The 26,704-nt window shown below is 42.5% G+C and overlaps 1 protein-coding gene across 1 annotated transcript in view; it reads right to left on the bottom strand.

Moving 5' to 3' along the window:
* Positions 1–231: 231 nt before the first annotated feature.
* Positions 232–26,704, bottom strand: part of LOC138638539 (saxiphilin-like) — an 82,859-nt gene continuing 56,386 nt past the window's right edge. The window contains exons 14-20 of the mRNA XM_069727919.1: positions 24,817–24,858; positions 24,252–24,416; positions 18,112–18,262; positions 3,250–3,314; positions 2,406–2,590; positions 810–1,008; positions 232–409 (exon numbers count right to left, since the gene is read on the bottom strand). Coding sequence (XP_069584020.1) covers positions 378–409; positions 810–1,008; positions 2,406–2,590; positions 3,250–3,314; positions 18,112–18,262; positions 24,252–24,416; positions 24,817–24,858 — 839 coding nt within the window. The 3' untranslated portion in view covers positions 232–377. The remainder of the gene's footprint in view (positions 410–809; positions 1,009–2,405; positions 2,591–3,249; positions 3,315–18,111; positions 18,263–24,251; positions 24,417–24,816; positions 24,859–26,704) is intronic.

The raw sequence follows: 26,704 nt of genomic DNA, 5'->3' as shown, positions 1-26,704 counted from the left end.
GTGTGTGTGTTGCATACGGCGTATACAGTGTGTGGGTGTGTGGTGAATACGGCATATACAGTGTGTGTTTGTGCGTGGTGCGTACGACATATGCAGTGTGTGTGTGTGTGTGGCTGGTACCACCAGCAGTTTCCATATTGAGACACCCATTACTGGGGTGTCCCAATATGGCGGTCGGTGAACTTTCGCTTGGAATTCTGGGATCTGGACACATATGGACAGAACATGATGTGAAGACATTGCAAGGTAAGTATATATTGAGATTATTGCATTATGACAGCAAAAACTGAAAATAGTAAAATAGAGGGATAAAAACAGCAAACATGACAAGAATAATGGCAGCTCATTGACCAGGTGCCCATTACTAAGTCTTCTCATCAGTGATGGAACGAGCAAGCAGAGGCCAAAGCTGTAGATACAAAAGAAAATGAAAATTACTATTTTATATAAAATAGTTAATTGTACAGTAGTATAAATGTAAAAGATGACCTCCCCTTATGTACCTTCTCAGGACTGCTGATTTATGGTTTCGGACAGATCCAAACAGATCTTACTAATTGTCCTTCCCATTTTCCCTACATCTGCAGTATCTATTGGATATGCTATTAGATTAGATGTGATTAGAGGGATATATATGGAGTATGATACATGGAGCCAGCCCAGAGAGGTCCTCAGCCGTTTCCATTTTTTACTCACTATGACAGAAAGTGGTGACTTCCTTACGGGGAACTGTAAATCATACATGGTTGTTCAGAAATTTTAATATTTCCATATAAGAGGAAGTAAAGTACCTGATTCAGAATATGTACCTGATTTTGGTAAGCAGTCGTTATCTCTGATGAAATGTTGAAAGGGTTTGCTGAAATAATCATCCATAATATCTCTATCCAGCATCCGGTCAAACTCAAACAAGCATTGTGTGCGATCATTGAAGAGGAGGTTCTGGCCATAACTGGAAGAAAACATCTGAAACATGTCCTTCTGGGATCCTGCCTGTCCATAGAGAGACTAAAGGAAAGTAAATATTGGGATTAGAAATCCAACTTTTGCACATATATCTGTAGAAGGGCTCGCTCACACGAGCATATAATACGGCCGAGCGCTAAGCGATGTTTTATCGGATAGCACTTGGACCAGTGTTATTCTGTGGGGCAGCTCAGATCTGCCATTTTATTCTCATGCTAATTTGGCATGAGAGAACAATTCCTGCACGATGCGAGTACATACGATTTTCGGATCGCACTCTCCCATTCAAGTCTATGGGTGCGTGTAAAACATTATCTGAGTGCAGTCTGATTGCCAAAGACCCAGGCACTGGAGAAAATGGAGAAATTAATTTCTCCATCTTCATTGGACCTTTGCTGCAATTCTCTCATGCGAGAGAATCGGATCACACCAAAGTGACACTTAGATCCAAATCTGACAGAGTTTGATCCGAATGTCATTAACATAATTTGCCCGATTCTCTTGCACGAGAAAACAAATGCTCATGTGACACCGGCCTAAATCTGTATATTGCATCCCAACTAGTCATAGACAGGACGTGTAGACATAGGCAGCACAGTGGCTCAGTGGTTCAAATCCCACCATGGACATGGATGTATGTTCTCCTGTGTTTGCGTGGGTTTCCTCCCACACTCTAAAGACATACTGATAGGGAATAAAGATTGTGAGCCACACTGGGTACAGCGAAAATAACGTATGTAAAGCTCTGTGGAATATAAGCAAAGCATAATAAATAAATAATGATGGGCCATGTCATTAAAAACCACCTGCCTAACATTGTGTAGGTCCCTAAGACCAATGAAGGTATCCTGTGGTTTATGGCTCCAAGAACCCTCTTCCTGGTTTAACCTTTCGCCTTCCTTGTACCACTTCTTCAGTTTTTTTCTGAGGTTTGTCCAGATGTGTTAATATCAGACAAACATAAGAAGTGAGAGTGCTACAACAGCCCCAGTTCATCAAGATTCGCAATGTTCACGTTGGTCTTGTTGAGTGGGCATGTTAGAGTCAGACGATCCTGATTCATTGAGAGGAGCATGTTTATTAGTGAATCAAGAGCATCTGACAAGTGCCTTGTGCCTCTTTGTGCCTCATCACAAATCTTACTCTAGAGACTGGAGTAAGATTTCTGGTGTAACTAACACAACAGCTCGTCATTTTGGAGGAGTCGGGTGAAACTGGTGATAAAACTCCAGTAGTCGCTACATTTTTGCCCAACTCAAAAAAAATTTTGTGATCTTTCAAAGCGATTTTGACCTAATGACTTTGCTGAATTGGGGCCAATGTGTCTTATTATGTTTGTGAGAGAAAACAATGCCATGTCGTGACACAAATTACAAATTTTCACCACGATGAAATCCATTTCTGCATTTATTGGCTCGGCAGCCATATAAGTCACTTACTTGCTGATTTTGTGTAATTCTTACAACATCTTTGACACTCTCCGGTCTGGTGACAGTAACTTGATTGGCGATGCCTGAAATTTTACATTTTTTGTAGTCGCTGACAGGAGCACGAGATCCATCAGGACATAACAATTCAAAATCTGTCGATTTTAAATCCTTCGCCCAAAGTGCCGTATTTTTACCTGAAGGACAAATAACATCATTTCATAATTTGTAAACACTATCCAGTAATAATCTGAGCCACCCGCATTAGTCAGACTCAGAATGGGCTATATATTTGTTGAATATAACACAAACCCATTGAGCGCTCCATGGAGACACTGCTAAGGGGACAAATGACCTTACAATAAAAAGATCAGGGAAATTTGGATATGTATCCATTGTATCTGAAGTGATCCTTTACCTATGAAATAAATAATTCACAAAGGAACCTGCTAATGACCGTTGTTTTCTTTTTCTCACCATATACAAAATTTCTGCTTGCTGTCAGTGAAAAGAATATTCATTTAGCTTCATTTATCAACTTAGGATAGGGGCTTTCATTCTAAATGTAAAGAATAATGTTTCATTCATTCACAGGCGCTATCAGAAATCTTTAAATGTGATGAGAAAATGAAATACAAAGTGCACATGAATGCTGCAAACACTTTAATTATACAATCAATAAAATTAAATATCAATGGTAGAGATATTATATGCAGACCTTTAATTTTGGGCAATTTTGAGGTGTGGGATGAGAGGGGGGTCTTCCTGCAATCTGATCTGGTGTATAAGGGCAGCTCTACTGACCCCATTGCTTAACATGACCATGAGGATCGGTGTCAGATACTTCTTCTCTTACCGTCAGTGTTTTCAAATATAGCCGTGTGCGGCACAAATGCCACATCTCCCTTCTCCACCAGACACCTAAAATCAAAGGGAAAAGTTTAGCTGAGTGGAAGTAAAATAGATGTAAGTTACTTGGTGGTCCGTGATCAATAAATCCCTGCTTCCCTTGTGTGGTTTGTACACAGTAACAGAAAATGGAGGAATGACCTATTTCATGAAGGATGGAAGTGGTTTTCGTCAGTGGTTACTCACAGTTGCTTCCACCTCATCATGTTCACCTTCTGAAACACCAGACGTTCGATAGTTACATTTTTTAAATATTTTTACATTTCCAATTTGCTGAGTGAATTTGTAAACTCAAAGAGATGTTCACACTCAGTTGGTGAAGTAGAAGTGATGAAGCTTTCCTTATAAAGGTAAAGGTTCATATATGAAAACTGGTGTTAGGTGTCGAGTTCCCACCTCTGCACAGGGGGAATCTCGAACCATCTCTGCTGCGGTCTCCCATTCTTCTCCAGCCGCAGTGGAGTCTGCTCGGTGGAGACGTCGTTCCCAGCGTCTTGCTCAGTCTCACTCTGTGCATAGGGTTACTGTTGCTTTGCGTGCTTCTGCCATTGAAGCCAGTGCTGGGCAGCGGCGAGCAGACGCTTTTGGGATCTAAGTCCTGCTTTTTCCCTTCTGAGCATGCCCAGGGTGAGATCTCTCATTGGAGATCGAGGGTCACATGCTCATTTGCTGCAGCGGTTCCCATTGGTCCTTTATTGGAAGGTCCTGAACGTGTTGCAGCTATATAAGCTGCGCATCACCGCACGGCCATGCGCTAGTGTACATTTGTAAACGTGTGTGTGTTGTGAGTGAAAGTCGTTCATTAAAATCCCCTCCCTATTGGATGACTGTTCGCGGAAGGTGGGTGATTGCTATCTAGCGCCCGACTTAGCTACCAGCATGTTACACACCATACAGCGTCTAATTGCTGTGACCGCCAGTGCGGCGCCGTGCGCTTTCACAGCGCTTTCCTGACCCAAGCCTGGGTGGTTAGTGGCGTCCGCCAGTGCGGCACCGCATGCACTCTCGTGCATCTTTTATTACTTTGGTTTCGCTGACACCCCATTAGCGGTGTCGAGCGCAAGTAGTCTAGTCAGACTCGGATCCCAAGTCTTGGGACTAAGCTTGGTGACTCCTTGCTTGCGCTCTTGTGTGCGGTACCGCGGCCCTGTGACTTAACAGGGTTCGCATCCTTCACACAGGGTGAAGTTAACCCATGTGTGTATTCACATTGTACCACCATATTGTCCGTCATTACTTGGCAGCAGGTTCCATCTCTGCACGGTGGACCCCAGGCTGCGAACGCACCTTAATCTATCTTATTATTTGGTGCGTTCCGCTAGCTCTAACAACTTGTTCCTTGATTGTGACAATACGTTATTGACGTATCGATTTGTGGAATCTTTACCAAAATTGTCAGTAGGAAAAATGAAATATAATTAAAGTTAGCAAAGTACCGATCAAAGTTATGAAGCAGGGCAAATGGATTGCCCCCACGTAAGGGCAATGGGGTACTCGGTACCGGGTCCTTCAATTCCCTCAGCGAGGATGTCACGGTGGCCCGACCCAGACCGTGGCCCTATGAGGGGCGCCCAATAAAAGGCAGGGGTCGTGGATAACGGTAGTGTTCGTGACGCCACCTGTGGTATTCGGTCAGGGTGACCGACGCTGCTTAGGGGTCCGCTGGGGTGAGGGAATGGCAGCTAGATGGTATACCTTCCCACAGGTGAAGAATATCCCCAGGGCTTCCCAGAAGTGTAGATGGTGATGGTGGATGGTGCGAGATGCGGTGAATAATGAGGACACAATGGGTGCTGTCTATTTACCTTTACTGAAGGCTTCAACATCCACAGCCCAGGGTGTCGGATGACAGGGTAGGCAGAGTCCGGCCGGTCTGATGGCAATTCCAGAGTCCCCTTATCCAGGTGGAAATCAGTAGCCTTCCCCTTGCGCACAGTAACGTAGTAGGTCCCTACTTGCATTAGCTACTATAAGGTCCTCACTCTTGTTACTTCTCTCTCTCTGTCCCCCAGATGGATAGGACATAACCCGTATGACGGTGGTGGCCTGAGGCTATTTTATAGGGACCCTAGAGACGCCCCTCCTCCGCGTTACCACCTTGTCTGCTTATGTTTTTAGGTCGGACAGCCAACTTGGAATCAACTGCCCTGCTGGTCTCTGAAGTAAAGCGTAGATTCTATTACTCCCTCGGTGTTCCGGCCACCGGATCTGCGCTCAGATGGAGGCAGCCTGCTTCTAGCTGGTCTCCCGCTGTTGTTTCACTCCTGTTGCTATGACTTCTGTGCTCACTCACTACGGCACACTTCCTTTCTTGTCCGTTCTTAGGAGGCTGCCGCATGGGTTGCAGACACAGCTCCGTGTCCTTCCTACTGAGCCGCTGATGTTCCTTCTTGTTCCTCTGTCTGCTTGACAGGAATTCCCTGGGCCGAGCCCAGTCTGCTCCTCTCCCTCTCCTGGCTCCAACTCTAACTGACTATCTCCTTCTCCCTCCAGTCAGCTTCTCTCTCACTTCCTAACCAACCCCCAGTTTTACCCAAATGTGAGGAGTGGCCTAATAGATAGAACCCTTTGCTCCCCCTCATGGCCGGCGTGTGAAGTGTGTGTGTGGCTGTGATACCTGGCAGGGTGAACTCCTTTGGTGCCATCAGACGTAACATTGCTCCCCCTGGTGGAAGAACGACATTACTGTAACGACCAGGACTCTGGGGCGCTGCACAAACAAGTGAGAAAACATACATATATATATATATATATATATATATATATACAGTGGGGCAAAAAAGTATTTAGTCAGTCAGCAATAGTGCAAGTTCCACCACTTAAAAAGATGAGAGGCGTCTGTAATTTACACCATAGGTAGACCTCAACTATGGGAGACAAACTGAGAAAAAAAAATCCAGAAAATCACATTGTCTGTTTTTTTATCATTTTTTTTGCATATTATGGTGGAAAATAAGTATTTGGTCAGAAACAAACAATCAAGATTTCTGGCTCTCACAGACCTGTAACTTCTTCTTTAAGAGTCTCCTCTTTCCTCCACTCATTACCTGTAGTAATGGCACCTGTTTAAACTTGTTATCAGTATAAAAAGACACCTGTGCACACCCTCAAACAGTCTGACTCCAAACTCCACTATGGTGAAGACCAAAGAGCTGTCAAAGGACACCAGAAACAAAATTGTAGCCCTGCACCAGGCTGGGAAGACTGAATCTGCAACAGCCAACCAGCTTAGAGTGAAGAAATCAACAGTGGGAGCAATAATTAGAAAATGGAAGACATACAAGACCACTGATAATCTCCCTCGATCTGGGGCTCCACGCAAAATCCCACCCCGTGGGGTCAGAATGATCACAAGAACGGTGAGCAAAAATCCCAGAACCACGCGGGGGGACCTAGTGAATGAACTGCAGAGAGCTGGGACCAATGTAACAAGGCCTACCATAAGTAACACACTACGCCACCATGGACTCAGATCCTGCAGTGCCAGACGTGTCCCACTGCTTAAGCCAGTACATGTCCGGGCCCATCTGAAGTTTGCTAGAGAGCATTTGGATGATCCAGAGGAGTTTTGGGAGAATGTCCTATGGTCTGATGAAATCAAACTGGAACTGTTTGGTAGAAACACAACTTGTCGTGTTTGGAGGAAAAAGAATACTGAGTTGCATCCATCAAACACCATACCTACTGTAAAGCATGGTGGTGGAAACATCATGCTTTGGGGCTGTTTCTCTGCAAAGGGGCCAGGACGACTGATCCGGGTACATGAAAGAATGAATGGGGCCATGTATCGTGAGATTTTGAGTGCAAACCTCCTTCCATCAGCAAGGGCATTGAAGATGAAACGTGGCTGGGTCTTTCAACATGACAATGATCCAAAGCACACCGCCAGGGCAATGAAGGAGTGGCTTCGTAAGAAGCATTTCAAGGTCCTGGAGTGGCCTAGCCAGTCTCCAGATCTCAACCCTATAGAAAACCTTTGGAGGGAGTTGAAAGTCCGTGTTGCCAAGCGAAAAGCCAAAAACATCACTGCTCTAGAGGAGATCTGCATGGAGGAATGGGCCAACATACCAACAACAGTGTGTGGCAACCTTGTGAAGACTTACAGAAAACGTTTGACCTCTGTCATTGCCAACAAAGGATATATTACAAAGTATTGAGATGAAATTTTGTTTCTGACCAAATACTTATTTTCCACCATAATATGCAAATAAAATGTTAAAAAAACAGACAATGTGATTTTCAGGATTTTTTTTTCTCAGTTTGTCTCCCATAGTTGAGGTCTACCTATGATGTAAATTACAGACGCCTCTCATCTTTTTAAGTGGTGGAACTTGCACTATTGCTGACTGACTAAATACTTTTTTGCCCCACTGTATATATATATACTGAAGTGCAGCGGTATCCAAACTGTGCAGTGATGAGGCAGTGGCCCCGCAAGGTTCAAAGCAAAACGTGTTTTAATGCCCTACTCACAGAAATCGGATATGTTTCCCAGATCGCAGCTGGTAAACACTCAAGTCCACCTTCGAGACTTGTTACCGTGGGCGACTGCACTGCTGTGTACGTTGTGGGTGCCAAGCCTTTTGGCTTTGCTTGGCCTTTTGGCTCCGCTTGCCTATGTTGCCTCACACAGGTGGAGCTCTGCAGAGCCTTCTGCTCTGCACACTTGCAAAACCACACTGACACACCCAACCCTCTGCTTCAGGGTTTTTTACAAGGAACCTGTGGCCATAGGCCACATGGAAAACTCGGACAGGAAGGAAATGTACAGCCAAACTACCATCCTGTAGTGCATTTCAAAAATAAAAGCTCAGAGCAGGTTTTCTTCAATCTGCCTTGGACCAATAGCTTGCCCAAGACCAACACTTACTTTAATTTTGCATTGCAATCACAGTTACGCCTGTGCCTGCATTGCACTCCCACCACCTTAATACGCCTCTGTGCGCATCCTTGGGGGGACACATAGCGACCCTCGCATGTGACACCGGTCACTGACTCACAATACACATGATGTAAAAAATAAAAAAGTGATATAAACTTATATACATATACTGTATTTACATATTAAATTCTAAGTGTAACAGGAAAGTCTTTGATCTGCCAAGCCAATTCTGTACAAATGATGTTAGGTCTATGTGCTGAAGAAGCCCTGAAAATTAGCAAGCAAGTAGTTTACTTGTAGGAATGTATAAATATTTTATCCATAGTATTTCATTCCACTTCTTCCTTTTTAGTGACATTTATTACATTCAGCTATGGGAGACCACTATGGGCTCGAACGTAGAACCATGTTATGCAAACAGCTACATGAGCCTTTGTTGAAGATGAGTTCATGTACACAAACTACTTATTTAAATCATTTGCTACTTGCTGGCATCGCTATATTGACAACATATGTTGCATATGGAATGGTTCCACTGATTCTTTACTTACTTTTGCCTCCTCAATTAAAAATGTCTTCAGTTCACCTTTCGCCATCACCATAGTCTAATACATTTTCTTGACACCATTATCAAAGACTAATATGGAAATCTTACTTCTGATTTATGCACAAAACCGATAGATACAAACAACCTGTCGTACTATTCCAGCTGTCACGCTAGAACAACTTAAAAGTCCTTACTATTTGATTTTTATTTCATTCCATTAAAAGGTAAAGGTGTTGTCTAGACAGGTTAAAAAGAATCCAACATTCTAACACGTTTCTGGCTGTAGCCCTTAGTCTTATTCTATGACTAAGGCCTCCGGCCAGAAACGCATTCGAATGATTCTTTTTAACCTCTCTAGACACCACGTTTCCCTTTTAATGGAATGAAATAAAAATGGAATTTTATTCATATTCAGCCTATTGATCATTTTTCCCTTTTTTTGCCCTACTTTTTTCCGATGGTCAATGGATTTGGATCCTGGCTGCACTTTTGAGAAGCAACCATCCATTCATCATATAGTGAGGAATGAGGCTTATTTCCTAACTTGTACTTTTTTCTTTAAAAACAATCTTTACCTTGCTCCCAATTCCACAGAGTACACAAGATACTTACTGACCCCTCTCTTCTGAACACAAGACTCACAGACCTGGCAGAGAAATTCAACGAGAGAGGCTACCCAAAGAATCTACTGGAACCTGAATTTAAACACACCACACAACAACCACGTGACAACACCAACAAAATCCCCCTAGTGCACACCCTTCAGAATCCTTTGTCAGACTTCTGTAGTGTAGCTACCCCTCTTAGCTTTGTATCGGCTGCAAATTGGATTAGTTTACCTTCAGTTCCTTTATCTAGATCACTTATAAAAATGTTGAAAAGGGCCAGGACAGAGCCTTGTGGTACCCCACTTGAAACACTTTTCGAATTGAATGGGCAAACATTTATTACCACTGTTTGAGTACGATCATGGAGCCAGTTATGAATATATCTAACCGCAGCCTTGTCGTTCCCAAACTTGGTCATTGTTTTAAATAAGGATAGTATGAGATACTTTATAAAATGCTTTGCTGAAGTTGAGATAAACTCTATCTACCGTATTTCCCTAATCCACCAAGTCAGTGTTTCCATATAGAAGGTAATTAGATTAGTAAGGCATGACTTGTTTGCTACAAACCCATGCTGGCACTGGTTAATTACTATATTCTTAACCAAGTACTTACATACATGCGGTTTAACAATTTGTTGAAATATCTTTCATGGTATAGAAGTAAGGCTGTATTATTGTACCAACTCATTAGAAATTGCTGATTCAGCTCTGCTATAATGGATATTGTTTCAACTCTACTACATCAGCTCAACATCTGGTCTACAGTCCACTCCTCCATCCTTATGCTCCACGGCCTCCTGTCTGTGATTTTCTAGAACTGCTCTCCTGGGCCTGGGGCTTCAAAGATCCACTTCACCAGTGAGACATAACAGCTGATGTTTTCCTGGATCATTTTTACATTAATTTCTTCAGACTTCTCATTATTTTTTCCTATATTCCTGACACAACCTGTGCCCAAACACGTCTTTGTCTGCATATTTTTTTTTAACATTGCACCAATCCTGTTACACCATTTCCACACCAAACCAGGTATATTGTGTTTTGCTAAAACAAGAAAATCCAGATGTTGACCAGCAGAACAGTTATGCTTCTGTGAATGACCCAGTGTGTACATCAGCCTCCACTATCACATGTTGGACGCATACACATCACAATAGTTATTTTAAGAGAAACAAACGACTGACCGGAAGGATAACATTAATTTCTTACACTGCTCTGGTAAAATGGAAAGGCACGCAAAACTATAATATTATTCTGATGACTACGGCCCAACAACCATCATACTGTACAAACCACACCAGAGGAATGGATCTTAGCTAAAAATCACATGAAAAAAGCATTACAAAGACATTGAACTCAGTAGATTTTTTCCATATACTTATGTACAGTTAGGGCCATAAATATTTGGACAGCAACACAAGTTTTGCCATTTTAGATGTTTACCAAAACATATTCAAGATACAGTTATATGATCAATATATGGGCTTAAGCTGCAGACTCTCAGCTTTAAATTGAGGGTATTTGCATCCTAACTGGAGTAATGGTTTAGGAATTAAAGCTCTTTAATATGTAGCTGCCTCTTTATAAAGGGACTAAAAATAATTGGACAATTATCTCAAAATCTCCTTAAGGGGTTGCATGGGCTATTCCCTCATTAAGATATCATCAATTAAGCAGGTAAGAGGTCTGGAGCTGATTCCAGGTGTGGTATTTTCATAAGCTGTAGTTGTGAACCCACAACATGCGGTCACAGGAGCTCTCAATGGAAGAAAAACAAACCATCATTAAGCTGAAATAAAGAGGAAATAGATCAAAGAGATAGCAGAAATATTAGGAGTGGCCAAAGCAACAGTTTAGTACATTCTGAAAAAAAAAAGAGCGCATAAGTTATTTTGTGAAATCAAAAAACAACAATTGGTTTTATACTTTGAGAAATACACTGGTCTGAGGCAGAAACGCGTTGGTATTTATAAAGCAGTTTTGGAATCCCTAGGCTCTTCATTCCCACATTGCAACCTGTCTAAACGTTCCAGCTTCCATTTTTGCCTTGACTGGGATATTGACAAATATTATATGCTTCTGATACAAAGTGGCAGTTAAGAGATTAAACTGAGGCAATTAAAGTTAGCTTTGATTGCATCAGTTACTGCCGGGTATGTAATACAATCAGCAGCCGCGCTGTACAGAGTGAGCAAAGCTCTTAAACGGAACCTGCCCCCCCGAAAATCGCGGGTGAGGTAAGCCCACCGGCATCAGGGGCTTATCTGCAGCATTCTGTAATGCTGTAGATAAGCCCCCGATGTTACCTGAAAATTGGAGAAAAAGACGTTATATTATACTCACCCAGGGGCGGTCCCGCTGCTGGTCAGGTCGGATGGGCGTCTCTGGTCCGCTGTGGTGCCTCCCATCTTCATTCCAAGACGTCCTCTTCTGATCTTCAGCCACGGCTCCGGCGCAGGCGTACTTTGCTCTGCCCGCTTGAGGGCAGAGGATAGTACTGCAGTGCGCAGGCGCCGGAAAGGTCAGAGGCCCGGCGCCTGCGCACTGCAGTACTTTGTCTGCCCTCAACAGGGCAGAGCAAAGTACGCCTGTGCCGGAGCCGTGGCTGAAGATCAGAAGAGGATGTCTTGGAATGAAGATGGGAGGCGCCGCAGCGGACCAGAGACACCCATCCGACCTGACCAGCAGCGGGACCGCCCCTGGGTGATTATATTATAACGTCTTTTTCTCCTTTTTCAGGTAACATCGGGGGCTTATCTACAGCATTACAGAATGCTGTAGATAAGCCCCTGATGACAGTGGGCTTACCTCACCCGCGATTTTCGGGGTGACAGGTTCCCTTTAACCCCTTCCCGACCTTTGACGCATACGCTGCGTCATGAAAGTCGGTGCCATTCCGACCCATGACGCAGCATATGCGTCATGGAAAGATCGCGTCCCTGCAGATCGGGTGAAAGGGTTAACTCCCATTTCACCCGATCTGCAGGGACAGGGGGAGTGGTAGTTTAGCCCAGGGGGGGTGGCTTCACCCCCCCGTGGCTACGATCGCTCTGATTAGCTGTTGAAAGTGAAACTGCCAATCAGAGCGATTTGTAATATTTCACCTAAAAAACTGGTGAAATATTACAATCCAGCCATGGCCGATGCTGCAATATCTGTAGATCTGTGGTCCGCTCCCCTCCATCCTGTGCTCCGCTCCCCCCGTGCTCCAATCACACCCCCCGTGCTCCAATCAAACCCCCCCATACTCCGACCCCCCCCGCACAGCAATCCCACCCCCCGCACAGCTATCCCCCCCGTGCTTCGATCCACCCCCCCGCACAGCGATCCCCCACTCCGTGCTCCAATCCACCCCCCCCGTGTTCCGATCCCCCCCCATGCTCCGATCCACCCCCCCGTGCTCCGACGTCCCCCCCCGTGCCCTGATCTCCCCCCCTTATACTTACCTAGCCTCCCGGGGTCCGGCCGTCTTCTTTCCTGGGCGCCGCTATCTTCCAAAATGGCGGGCGCATGTGCAGTGCGCCCGCCGAATCTGCCGGCCAGCAGATTCGTTCCAGAGTGAATTTTGATCACTGAGATAGGTTATATCTCAGTGATCAAAATAAAAAAAATAGTAAATGACCCCCCCCCCTTTGTCACCCCCATAGGTAGGGACAATAAAAAAAAATAAAGAATTTCGGTAAAGGATTTCGGTATGTGCACACGTATTCTGTTCCTCTGCGGATTTTTCCGCAGAGGATTTGATAAATCCGCAGTGCTAAACCGCTGTGGATTTACCGCGGTTTTTCTGCGCATTTCACTGCGGTTTTACAACTGCGATTTTCTATTGGAGCAGTTGTTAAACCGCTGCGGAATCTGCAGAAAGAAGTGACATGCTGCGGAATGTAAACCGCTGCGTTTCCGTGCAGTTTTCCGCAGCATGTGTACAGCGATTTTTGTTTCCCATAGGTTTACATTGAACTGTAAACTCATGGGAAACTGCTGCGGATCCGCAGCGTTTTCCGCAGCGTGTGCACATACCTTTAGAATTAGGCTATGTGCACACGGTGCGGATTTGGCTGCGGATCCGCAGCAGTGTTCCATCAGGTTTACAGTACCATGTAAACCTATGGAAAACCAAATCCGCTGTGCCCATGGTGTGGAAAATACCACGCGGGAACGCTGCGTTGTATTTTCCGCAGCATGTCAATTCTTTGTGCGGATTCCGCAGCGTTTTACACCTGTTCCTCAATAGGAATCCGCAGGTGAAATCCGCACAAAAAACACTGGCAATCCGCGGTAAATCGTAGGTAAAACGCAGTGCCTTTTACCCGCGGATTTTTCAAAAATGGTGCTGAAAAATCTCATACGAATCCGCAACGTTGGCACATAGCCTTAGGGTTAGGGTTGGGTTGGAATTAGGGTTGTGGTTAGGGTTAGGGGTGTGTTGGGGTTAGGGTTGTGATTAGGGTTACGGCTACAGTTGGGATTAGGGTTAGGGGTGTGGGGGGGTTAGTGTTGGAGGTAGAATTGAGGGGTTTCCACTGTTTAGGCACATCAGGGGGTCTCCAAACGCAACATGGCGCCACCATTGATTCCAGCCAATCTTGTATTCAAAAAGTCAAATGGTGCTCCCTCACTTCCGAGCCCCGACGTGTGCCCAAACAGTGGTTTACCCCCACATATGGGGTACCAGCATACTCAGGACAAACTGCGCAACAATTACTGGGGTCCAATTTCTCCTGTTACCCTTGAGAAAATAAAAAATTGCTTGCTAAAACATCATTTTTGAGGAAAGAAAAATGATTTTTTATTTTCACGGCTCTGCGTTGTAAACGTCTGTGAAGCACTTGGGGGTTCAAACTGCTCACCACATATCTAGATAAGTTCCTTGGGGGGTCTAGTTTCCAAAATGGGGTCACTTGTGGGGGGTTTCTACTGTTTAGCCACATCAGGGGCTCTGCAAACGCAACGTGACGCCCACAGAGCATTCCATCAAAGTCTGCATTTCAAAAGTCACTACTTCCCTTCTGAGCCCCGACGTGTGCCCAAACAGTGGTTTACCCCCACACATGGGGTATCAGCGTACTCAGGAGAAACTGGACAACAACTTTGGGGTCCAATTTCTCCTGTAACCCTTGGGAAAATAAAAAATTCTGGGCTAAAAATTTATTTTTGAGGAAAGAAAACGTATTTATTATTTTCACGGCTCTGCGTTATAAACTTCTGTGAAACACTTGGAGGTTGAAAGTGCTCACCACATATCTAGATAAGTTCCTCTGGGGGTCTAGTTTCCAAAATGGGGTCACTTGTGGGGGGTTTCTACTGTTTCTACTGTTTAGCCACATCAGGGGCTCTGCAAGCGCAACGTGACGCCCGCAGAGCATTCCATCAAAGTCTGCATTTCAAAACGTCACTACTTCACTTCCGAGCCCCAGCATGTGCCTAAACAGTAGTGTTGAGCATTCCGATACCGCAAGTATCGGGTATCGGCCGATACTTGCGGTATCGGAATTCCGATACCGAGATCCGATATTTTTGTGATATCGGGTATCGGTATCGGAAGTGTAAAATAAAGAATTAAAATAAAAAATATTGTTATATTCACCTCTCCGGCGGCCCCTGGACATCAGCGGGAGGATCCGGCGTCCGGCACGGCTTCTTTCTTCAAAATGCGCGCCTTCAGGACCTGTGGTATGACGTCCCGGCTTCTGATTGGTCGCGTGCCGCCCATGTGACCGCCACGCGACCAATCAGAAGCCGCGACGTCATTCCTCAGCTAAAGTCCTAGAATGAGCGCCTTTTAGGACCTGAGGAATGACGTCGCGGCTTCTGATTGGTCGCGTGGCGGTCACATGGGCGGCACGCGACCAATCAGAAGCCGGGACGTCATTCCACAGGTCCTGAAGGCGCGCATTTTGAAGAAAGAAGCCGTGCCGGACGCCGGATCCTCCCGCTGATGTCCAGGGGCCGCCGGAGAGGTGAATATAACAATATTTTTTATTTTAATTCTTTATTTTACACTTTAATATGGATCCCAGGGCCTGAAGGAGAGTTTCCTCTCCTTCAGACCCTGGGATCCATGAGGATACATTCCGATACTTGATGTCCCATTGACTTGTATTGGTATCGGATATCGGTATCGGCGATATCCGATATTTTTCGGGTATCGGCCGATACTATCCGATACCGATACTTTCAAGTATCGGACGGTATCGCTCAACACTACTAAACAGTAGTTTACCCCCACATATGGGGTATCAGCGTACTCAGGAGAAACTGGACAACAACTTTTGGGGTCAAATTTTTCCTGTTACCCTTGGGAAAATAAAAAATTGCGGGGTAAAAAATCATTTTTGAGAAAAGAATTTTTTTTTTTATTTTCATGGCTCTGCGTTATAAACTTCTGTGAAGCACTTGAGGGTTCAAAGTGCTCACCACACATCTAGATTAGTTCCTTTGGGGGTCTAGTTTCCAAAATGGGGTCATTTGTGGGGGATCTCCAATGTTTAGGCACACAGGGGCTCTCCAAACGCGACATGGTGTCCGCTAATGATTGGAGCTAATTTTCCATTTAAAAAGCCAAATGGCGTGCCTTCCCTTCTGAGCCCTGCCGTGCGCCCAAACAGTGGTTTACCCCACATATGGGGTATCTGCGTACTCAGGACAAACTGGACAACAACATTTCTGGTCCAATTTCTCCTATTACCATTGGCAAAATAGGAAATTCCAGGCTAAAAAATCATTTTTGAGAAAAGAAAAATTATTTTTTATTTTCATGGCTCTGCATTATAAACTTCTGTGAAGCACCTGTGGGTTTAAAGTGCTCAATATGCATCTAGATAAGTTCCTTGAGGGGTCTAGTTTCCAAAATGGGGTCACTTGTGGGGGAGCTCCATTGCATAGGCACACAGGGGCTCTCCAAATGCGACATGGTGTCCGCTAACAATTGGAGCTAATTTTCCATTCAAAAAGTCAAAAGGCGCGCCTTCCCTTCCGAGCCCTGCCGTGTGACCAAACAGTGGTTTAGCCCCACATGTGAGGTATCGCCGTACTCGGGAGAAATTGCTCAACAAATTTTGGGATCCATTTTATCCTATTGCCCATGTGAAAATGAAAAAATTGAGGCGAAAAGAAATTTTTTGTGAAAAAAAAGTACTTTTTCATTTTTACGGATCAATTTGTGAAGCACCTGAGGGTTTAAAGTGCTCACTAGGTGTCTAGATAAGTTCCTTGGGGGGTCCAGTTTCCAAAATGGGGTCACTTGTGGGGGAGCTCCAATGTTTAAGCACACAGGGTCTCTCCAAATGCGACATGGTGTCCGCTAACGATGGAGATAATTTTTCATTCAAAAAGTCAAATGGCGCTCGTTCCCTTCCGAGCCTTACCATGTGCCCAAAAAGTGGTTTACCCCCACATGTGAGGTACCGGTGTACTCAGGAGAAATTGCCAAACAAATTTTAGGATCCATTTATCCTGTTGTCCATGTGAAAATGAAAAAATTGAGGCTAAAAGAATTTTTTTGTGAAAAAAAAGTACTTTTTCATTTTTACGGATCAATTTGTGAAGCACCTGGGGGTTTAAAGGGCTCACTATGCATCTAGATAAGTTCCTTGGGGCGTCTAGTTTCCAAAATGGGGTCACTTGTGGGGGAGCTCCAATTTTTAGACACACGGGGGCTCTCCAAACGTGACATGGTGTCCGCTAAAGAGTGCAGCCAATTTTTCATTCAAAAAGTCAAATGGCGCTCCTTCCCTTCAAAGCCCTGCCGTGCGCCCAAACAGTGGTTTACCCCCACATATGAGGTATCAGCGTACTCAGGACAAATTGGACAACAACTTTCGTTGTTCAGTTTCTCCTTTTACCATTGGGAAAATAAAAAAATTGTTGCTGAAAAATCATTTTTGTGACTAAAAAGTTAAATGTTCATTTTTTCCTTCCATGTTGCTTCTGCTGCTGTGAAGCACCTGAAGGGTTAATAAACTTCTTGAACGTGGTTTTGTGTTCCTTGAGGGGTGCATTTTTTAGAATGGTGTCACTTTTGGGAATTTTCAGCCATATAGACCCCTCAAACTGACTTCAAATGTGAGGTGGTCCCTAAAAAAAATGGTTTTGTAAATTTCGTTGTAAAAATGAGAAATCGCTGGTCAAATTTTAACCCTTATAACTTCCTAGCAAAAAAAAATTTTGTTTCCAAAATTGTGCTGATGTAAAGTAGACATGTGGGAAATGTTGTTTGTTAACTATTTTGTGTCACATAACTCTCTGGTTTAACAGAATATAAATTCAAAATGTGAAAATTGCGAAATTTTCAAAATTTTCGCCAAATTTCCGTTTTTATCACAAATAAACACAGAATTTATTGACCTAAATTTACCACTAACATGAAGCCCAATATGTCACGAAAAAACAATCTCAGAACCCTTAGGATCCATTGAAGCGTTCCTGAGTTATTACCTCATGAAGGGACACTGGTCAGAATTGCAAAAAACGGCAAGGTCTTTAAGGTCAAAATAGGCTGGGTCATGAACGGGTTAAGACCGCTCATTATATTCATAGCTTATCACCCCTATCCTTCACTAAAGGATTAAATCCATTTACTTAAATACACTCATTACGTCCAATTTTCATTTGTGAGATATCCAAACCATTCTTTTTTAACAGAATGTGGAATTTGCTGCATCCTATGAATTTTCCATCTCCATATAATACAGACCCAAGGATCGGCCTTCACTACATGTAAAATGACAAGAGCAGGATGGATAGGAAAGATCCTACTAGACTACTTTACCTGACGGCCCCTTCATGGCCATAATATGCCTCTTTGTCGCTTAGAGAACATTTTGTATTTGCCTCGGGGTTTTGTGGATCACCAATACACAGTTTGCAGAGATTGGAATCAATGGCGGATCCCGGAGCGCAGCTCTGACTGAAGTAGGATCCTATTGGGGACAGAGACATATCAGCATTGTCATTTAGTTTCTCAGCAGTATTATCATTACCAACCGATCATAAATTACAGACAATCCATAAAAATAGGGACCTTTTGACTACAAATCACAGGAAACTATTAGTCCATGATTTTTATCACCGTTGGAAAAACTTGTAATTCCAATAATATTTGTGTGAGAGCATAATCAGCGTTAGGGGAACCTAAGAGCAAGTTTTCCCAGTTAGAATTCACAGTACTAATCGTCGTGCATTACAGAATTTGACATAGATTTTATAGTAAATTTTGTAGCTGATTTCACTCTTTGCATTATGAATATCTTGGTGCCTAAATTATACATAAAATAAACAGAAGTTACCTGTTTTGCGATATCTTATAATGTCATTTATCATAGACATTTCAGAAGTCTTAATCAATGGAGGTTTAAGACCATCTGTGGATCCATTGTATGGATTTCCCTGCGTAAAAATGAGCTGAGCAAATCAGAATCACAAGGGTAGAGTGCTCAGCACAGAGCTTCTACTTTCATTTTAGCAACTGGTGGAAGTCTAAGCAGTCTCATTGTCACCGATCAACCCCTGACATGTTAATGTGACATATCAACAACTGTAACGGTACCGGCCACCTACTCAGGTGACGATGCTCTGGTGGTCTATGTCTGTCTTTTTTTTAATCTCTAAGAGCAAAGTTACTTGATCGCTGTGGTCAATCACTTTCTTTAATAGGAATCAGTAGAAAAAAATACGCACCTGTGTCTTTAACATATGGCATCTTTATTGGGAACCTGACATGTATAAGGCTACGTTCACATTTGCGTTGTGTGGTGCAGCGTCGGCGGCGCAACGCACAACGCAAATGTAAACGCATGCACAACGCAGCTTTTTGTGACGCATGCGTTCACTTTTGCATGATTTTTGGCGCAGAAAAAACTGCATCATGCAGCGTCCTCTGCACCCTGACAGTTGCGCCACAGTGACGCATGCATCACAAAACGCAAGAGCAACACATGTCCATGCACCCCCCATGTTAAATATAGGGGCGCATGATGCATGCGTCACCGCGGCTGCGCCCGACGCAACGCTAATGTGAACGTAGCCTTTCACACCAAGTATAGACTCTCACAGAGGCCTTTATCGTGTGCATTTGAAAGACTTCTGGGTGGGCTGATACTCTGGGTTATACAGTACCCTGATTTTAACATATATTTTGTATTATTTATTTTTAAATATCAATTTAATATTTTTTTCTATAGAGTGTATGTCTGGCTGAGTTATACTAGTTATGTTTGTTACTTTGAACCTCTGCAGTGCTTCTGTGAGTCTCTGGCAGTGGCAGGAGTGGTGCCAATTACATTGTTGTGATGTTTTGGGCACCCAAACCAGACCTTCAATTTACCTATATACTGCAATAGAACAAGTAATCGCGGGTTCAAGTCCACTATAAGACTAAAAAAAAAAGGTTTTAAGAATCTAAAATAAAAAAATTCAAATCAATATTTTTTTTCCAACCCTTATACTGCTCCATCGAGAGACAAATAAAGCTTTTGTGGGTTTCAGATAACAAAGACACAAACCACTTTTTAATACAGATTTTTTTTTTTGAACACATAAAAAAACTTTGCAAGTTTGGTATCACCATAATTACACTGACTTGAAGAACAAGTTTACTGAACACAGTAAAAAAAAAACTCCAAAAAACAAACAATGGCAGTGCGGCCTTTTTTTCCCCCCTTATTTCAAAACAATTGGAATTTTTTCTTTGTTTTCCAGAAAATTGTATGACAAACTGAATGGTGTCTTACAAAGCTACAATTACAGTAAGTAACTACGTTATACAATGATCCCTCAAATGGCTATAAAAAGGCAAAAAAAAAAAAGTTATGGCTCTCGGAAGAGGGGTGCAAAAAAAATGGAAAGTCGCTCAGTCATGAAGGGGTGAAAAGGAATTTGTCATCAGAATATGACCTACTGTTTAAATAAGATTTTTATGTTAAATGTACTTTTTCTCAATGTTTATTTTTTACAATAATATCTGTATATAAAAAAAGAAATTGTGTATTTTCCACACTGGCTGCTGGGGCTATTCTGAACTCATACTTTCTGTTCGTTTAGGAAATCTACATGTACATTAGCAGCAATAGACTAACTCAGATCTTTTGTGTCAAAACATCTAATGAGTATGTGCAAAGGACATTATAAGTTACATCACCTATTGTGATTGGTAGTTTCTGAGTTATCAGATCTGCATGGAGCTGTTACCTGTCATTGTAGTCTTGTCTCTGATGATAATGAGATCTCTGAAAAGCCTTCTGTGAAGAACAGAAGTTATGACTCTACAATGTGGTCAGTGTGAAAGTTGGAAGAATTCTGTTTTTTGTATTACAGATTTGATTTAAAAAAAATGCTAACATTTAAAAAAAAAATATTTAACAAAAAAATTTTAAGCAATAGGAAATTTTCTGATTATAGCATCCCATTATGGATTTTCGCACTAAACTGACTAGACTAAAAACTGAATCAGCAACAATTTATCCAGTTAAGTTTCAATTATTTTAAAAGATATTAACACTTGTGTAGGATGTTGGGTAAGTCTGAAATATTTTCATATGTGTTTAACTACTGTTTAGCGATGAGTGAAACTGAAAAGTTTGGGGTTCATACCGGACACCTAGTCTCCAGTATCAAACTCTAAACATGGACTTTTTCCCGGAAGTCCGTTTTACTGATCGGGTTCGGTGCTGAGTAAAGTTTGTTGAAAGCTGCAGTGCATCCAATCAACAAGCTTTAAGGCTGTGGAATTTCTGGAGCCATCACAGCCATGTCAAAAATTCGCATGGCTGTGATTGGCTGGCACAACACGTGTCACAATCCAAATACCAGCCACTATTCTCTTTTGCAAAGCAAGAAATGAGAATACCGCACAATGTACTTGTATATTCAAAAAATAAATCAATTTTATTTAATATCAAATTGAATTAAAGCACCAATAGTTTATATAAAAAGAATTACCTCCAATGTGAGGAATACAAGTTACAAGGATTATCAACATATACATCTGCAGCAATCATGAATTGCAGTGAAAACACTACTAGCAGAGCTTATAGCAAATATCAGACCCAAAATTTACATGGAAAAGGATTCCAATTTTAAAGCCTAGATATAGGGTGATTACCACCAATCTATCTTGCGCTATGTAAGTAATATACAGTCAATAAATTAATGCCCCATGTAAAAAAGGCATCATTATGTGCCCAGCTCACTAAAGCTCACATATAAAACTAAGAGTAACTGACTTAAATGGTGTATGATATCTGTGCACTCGTTCCTCCACCCCAACGCGCGTTTCATGACAATTTGTGGCTTAGCCTGTATAAACACTGGATCACGGGTTGTACCGCCATTGTGCTCTGACTAGCATAGGGACAGTGTAAAATAGATAAACAAGCAATTAAAAAAATACTATTTTTAATAACAAGCCAAGGGAAAGCAGACATATTTGAGTTGATCTTATGCTGGAAATCATATGCCTATTAATATCAGCCCCCAGCTGTCTGTTTTGCCTTTGCTGGTTAATAAAAATGGGGGAACCATAAAAAAATAATGTGGGGGTCCCCTTATTTTTAAAAAACAGTTAAGGCAAAGGAGACAGCTGGGGGCTGATATTAATGGTCTGAGAATGTCCATGGATGTTGGGCACTTCCCTGCCTAATAAGACCAGCCCTCACCCACATCAGAAACGGCACATGCATTAGATGCAGCAATTATGGCCTTTATCCTCGGTTGTTCCCAATTGTCCTGGTGTGGTAGCAATCGGGGTAAAAAAATTTTGAGGTTCATGTCAGCTGCATGATGTCAAGTCAAGCCCAGGGGTGAGTAATGGAGAGGTGTCTATGAGACACCCACATTACTAACCCCATATTTAAAAATAAAAAGACACATACAGGAAAAAAGTGTATTTGATTAAAGACTCTCGCACACATTCCTTGGTTTACTCGTTTATTTAAAAAAAATAATTCTATCAGTTCTGACATAATCCATTGGGGTTCCCACAACATCCTGTGGTTCTCTCCTGCAACCTATGGACTGTCGTTCTGAGAACAAGGCTCCATAAGTCACTCACGGTCATATCTCACGACTGAAGACATTACTGAAGTCATCACCCATGAGACATTTCCGCAAGTGACCTATGCAATCTCGAAAATGAGGCTCCATAGGTCAATCCGATTCATGTCTCATGGGCGATGAAGTTACTGACATCATTGTCTGTGAGACATAACTACGAGTAATCTATGAAGCCTCATTCTCAGAATGACACTCCTTAGATTGCAGGAGAAAATCAGTGGACATCATGGAACCCCTAATGGATTACATTGGAACTGTTGTGATTATTTTAAAAATAAATGGGTATACTCGAGAATGTGTGGGGGAGTCTTTATTCAGGTAAACTTTTTTTCCTGTGTTTGTCTTTTTATTTTTAAATATGGGGTTAGTATTGGGTGGATCTGATAGATGCCCCTCCATCTGCTACCCCTGGGCTTGATGCCAGTTCACATTTCACAGATGACTTCAACCCCAAAAACTATTACCTCAATTGCCACCGCTCCAGGGTAAGCGCCAGAAGTGGCAAATCTAATGAATGCACCATTTCTGGGGTGGCTGAGGACTGGCCGTTATCCATGTACCTTCCCAGCCTAAGTACTTTGTCTCAGCTTGTTATTAAGTAGGTTGGGAACCCACATCATTTTTGGGGGGTCTGCCTATTTTTAATAACCAGCAAAGTCAAAGCAGATATCTGGGGCTTATAGGTTTGGAAGGTCCATGGATATTGGCCCTTTCCCAACATAATAACATCAATTCGCAGTTGTCTGCTTTGCCTAGATTGTTAAAGGTTCCTTGGTTGTTAAAAAACTAAGTTTTTTTCCCATTTATTTATTTATTTATTTATTAACACGTACACCTGCAAGTCACTGCTCTGCTCTTCCACTTGGACTTCCGCCTCTGGTTCAAGATTATTATTATTATTTTTTTATTCTACGGTATTATTTGTTATTTTAAGTGATTTCACTATCCATATTTGTCTGCAGGGCAATTGTCCCGCTCTTACCCCCATTTTGCATCCTTTTGCAGCCCACTAGCTCTTGCTACAACCATTGTACAGATATTTTACAGCACCAAAGTTCATGTCCCCATAGACAAATATTGAGTTCTGGTACCCAAAGTGAACTTTGCTATAGATGTACGATATATACAGCTGTGTGACAGGGTCACTGGTGCTGTATGTGAGGGGAGATATGTGTCACGAAGGTTGCTATCTTCCATGATGTGAAGCTCATGAAGTTCTATCCAGCATGCTATGTGCTGAGGGGTTAATCAGCCATTACAATTTGTTTTTTTTTGTGAGTAGGTGTAAGACATGGGTGGGACTCCTTTTCACCAACTACTATGTTTCTTTTTTGTCTGCTGTGTGTTTGTAGACAGGAAAGTATCCAGGTTGTCACTCCAGTGGGAGCTGAAGTGTACTGAATCCTCAGTGGGCGAAGCCTGTAGATATTTGGACTGTGCTATAATTTAATTTTTGTTTTGCCGTTATGCTAGAAAGGCCATGTTTATTTTGTTAAATCCTTTCATGGTTTATGTTGTGGTTAATAAACCAGCAGGCGTTTGACCCAAGAAGTGTTCCTGTGTCTACCTTTGAAAGCAGCAGAGTGAGCCAACCTACCACAAGCTGATAGAGATATACATTATGTACAGCTGATAGAGATATACATTATGTACTGCGGAGTGCGGATACCGATATACAGAATATGCAGCTAATACATATGTACAATAAATACAGCTGATACAGATATACTGTACAGTATATACAGATGCTACAGATGTACAGTATATACAGCTGATACAGATGTATGGTATATACAGCTGCTACAGATGTACGGTATATACAGCTGATACAGATGTACGGTATATACAGCTGATACTTACCAAGGTCACAATTTTTGGTCTTCTTAGAAATTAGATAGACAGGGATATTCCATCCTATCATGTCACCAACCCTGGTGTGACAGGACTTTTTGCCTTGAAGATTGTTCCATGTGAGATCTTTATCCGTCTTCTTCACTAAGGCCACAATCCTGTATGATCCAAACTCTGCACCATAAAAATAAATGTCACAGTAAATACAGGACGCCTCTAAAATGCCTCAGTAATCAGCTGGATATTTCATTCGGAGGGAAAACAGTGACAAATCAGTGACACAATTCATATGTTTTACATGTAAAATTTGGAGTGGATTTTCCTCTACGTAACATGAAGGGTAAAATCTGTAATTAATTCAGCACAAAGAATTGACAGATTTAGTAATAGAGATCCCCCATACACATAACTACCTCACAGAGACCGGTAGGTAATGTTCAGGGCACGCTGATAAATCTGGGAGTGATGTTCTGGTGTAAAGTGTAAGGTTTTATGTCAGTGATATCAGGTGATCTATAACTACAGTATTCACTAGAGTCTGTACTGTACCTATATTATGTATACTGCATGTTACCTGAATATTCTGACCCAGGTATCTGGCACGGGATCAAGTCATCTGCCGACAAAAAAAAAGAAACAAACCATTTTTTACATATAACATTTTTAAAAGAGAATGTACGATATGTTTTAAAATTAACCTCTCAGGAGATTCATGTTGTCCAAACCATAGGCAGCATGACGTAGAGTCCAGCGCCATTATTGCTGCCATATATGTTTTACTCCAAAATGCTGCAGTGTTTCAGAGAAAACATTCTTTGAAAAGCCTGTGGAGACTATGCATATACGGTAGGCTGACTAGTCCGACATGTAGGTTCCCAGCTGCCTCTTCTTGTCCCGCTCTCCTAAACTGAAAGGTTCATTCTCTATAGACACGTAGATATGAATATGCAATTTTCACATTTTGACTTTCGCTACTTTCTCGCCATCTTCTATAACATTTTTATTTTTCCCTTGACATAGCCATATCGGGGCTTGTTTTTTTAGCGGGTTGAGTTGCAATTTTTAATTAGTTTTAACACAAAATGCACTGAAAAATGAGAAAAAAGTTCCAAGTTTGGTGAAATGGTGAAGAAAACGTAATTCATGTTTTTTTTTATTTTTTTTTATGGTACACATTGAATATTTTTTCCACTAAAATTTTACACAGTGTGCTAGGAAACTATATATATATATAAAAAAAGAGTGGCACCTCATGTAATAATGTTTAAGGTACCTGGGTGGACAAGATGCTGCTCACCTTTTCACGTATGGGGAACAAGTGGCTCTGTTGTTGCTCCTTGTTGTCCAAACACAAAATCGCTAGTCAAGGACTAATATGGCCGGTATCGCTAGTCAAGGACTAATATGGCCAGTATAGCTAGTCAAGGACTAATATGGCCGGTATCGCTAGTCAAGGACTAATATGGCCGTTATCGCTAGTCAAGGACTAATATGGCTGGTATCGCTAGTCAAGGACTAATATGGCCGGTATTGCTAGTCAGGGACTAATATGGCTGGTATCTCTAGTCAAGGACTAATATGGCCGGTATCGCTAGTCAAGGACTAATATGACCGGTATAGCTAGTCAAGGACTAATATGGCCGGTATCGCTAGTCAAGGACTAATATGGCCGGTATCACTAGTCAAGGACTAATATGGCCGGTATTGCTAGTCAAGGACTAATATGGCTGGTATCTCTAGTCAAGGACTAATATGGCCGGTATCGATAGTCAAGGACTAATATGGCCGGTATTGCTAGTCAAGGACTAATATGGCTGGTATCTCTAGTCAAGGACTAATATGGCCGGTATCGCTAGTCAAGGACTAATATGGCCGGTATCGCTAGTCAAGGACTAATATGGCCGGTATCGCTAGTCAAGGACTAATATGGCCGGTATAGCTAGTCAAGGACTAATATGGCCGGTATCGCTAGTCAAGGACTAATATGGCTGGTATCGCTAGTCAAGGACTAATATGGCTGGTATCGCTAGTCAAGGACTAATATGGCCGGTATCGCAAGTCAAGGACTAATATGGCCGGTATAGCTAGTCAAGGACTAATATGGCTGGTATCGCTAGTCAAGGACTAATATGGCTGGTATCGCTAGTCAAGGACTAATATGGCCGGTATCGCTAGTCAAGGACTAATATGGCTGGTATCGCTAGTCAAGGACTAATATGGCTGGTATCGCTAGTCAAGGACTAATATGGCCGGTATCGCTAGTCAAGGACTAATATGGCCGTTATCGCTAGTCAAGGACTAATATGGCCAGTATAGCTAGTCAAGGACTAATATGGCCGGTATCGCTAGTCAAGGACTAATATGGCCGTTATCGCTAGTCAAGGACTAATATGGCTGGTATCGCTAGTCAAGGACTAATATGGCCGGTATTGCTAGTCAAGGACTAATATGGCTGGTATCTC

Source organism: Ranitomeya imitator, chromosome 5 (assembly GCF_032444005.1).
Source record: "Ranitomeya imitator isolate aRanImi1 chromosome 5, aRanImi1.pri, whole genome shotgun sequence".
In the NCBI taxonomy this organism is placed as follows: domain Eukaryota; kingdom Metazoa; phylum Chordata; class Amphibia; order Anura; family Dendrobatidae; genus Ranitomeya; species Ranitomeya imitator.
This window is presented reverse-complemented; position numbering and strand designations above follow the sequence as displayed.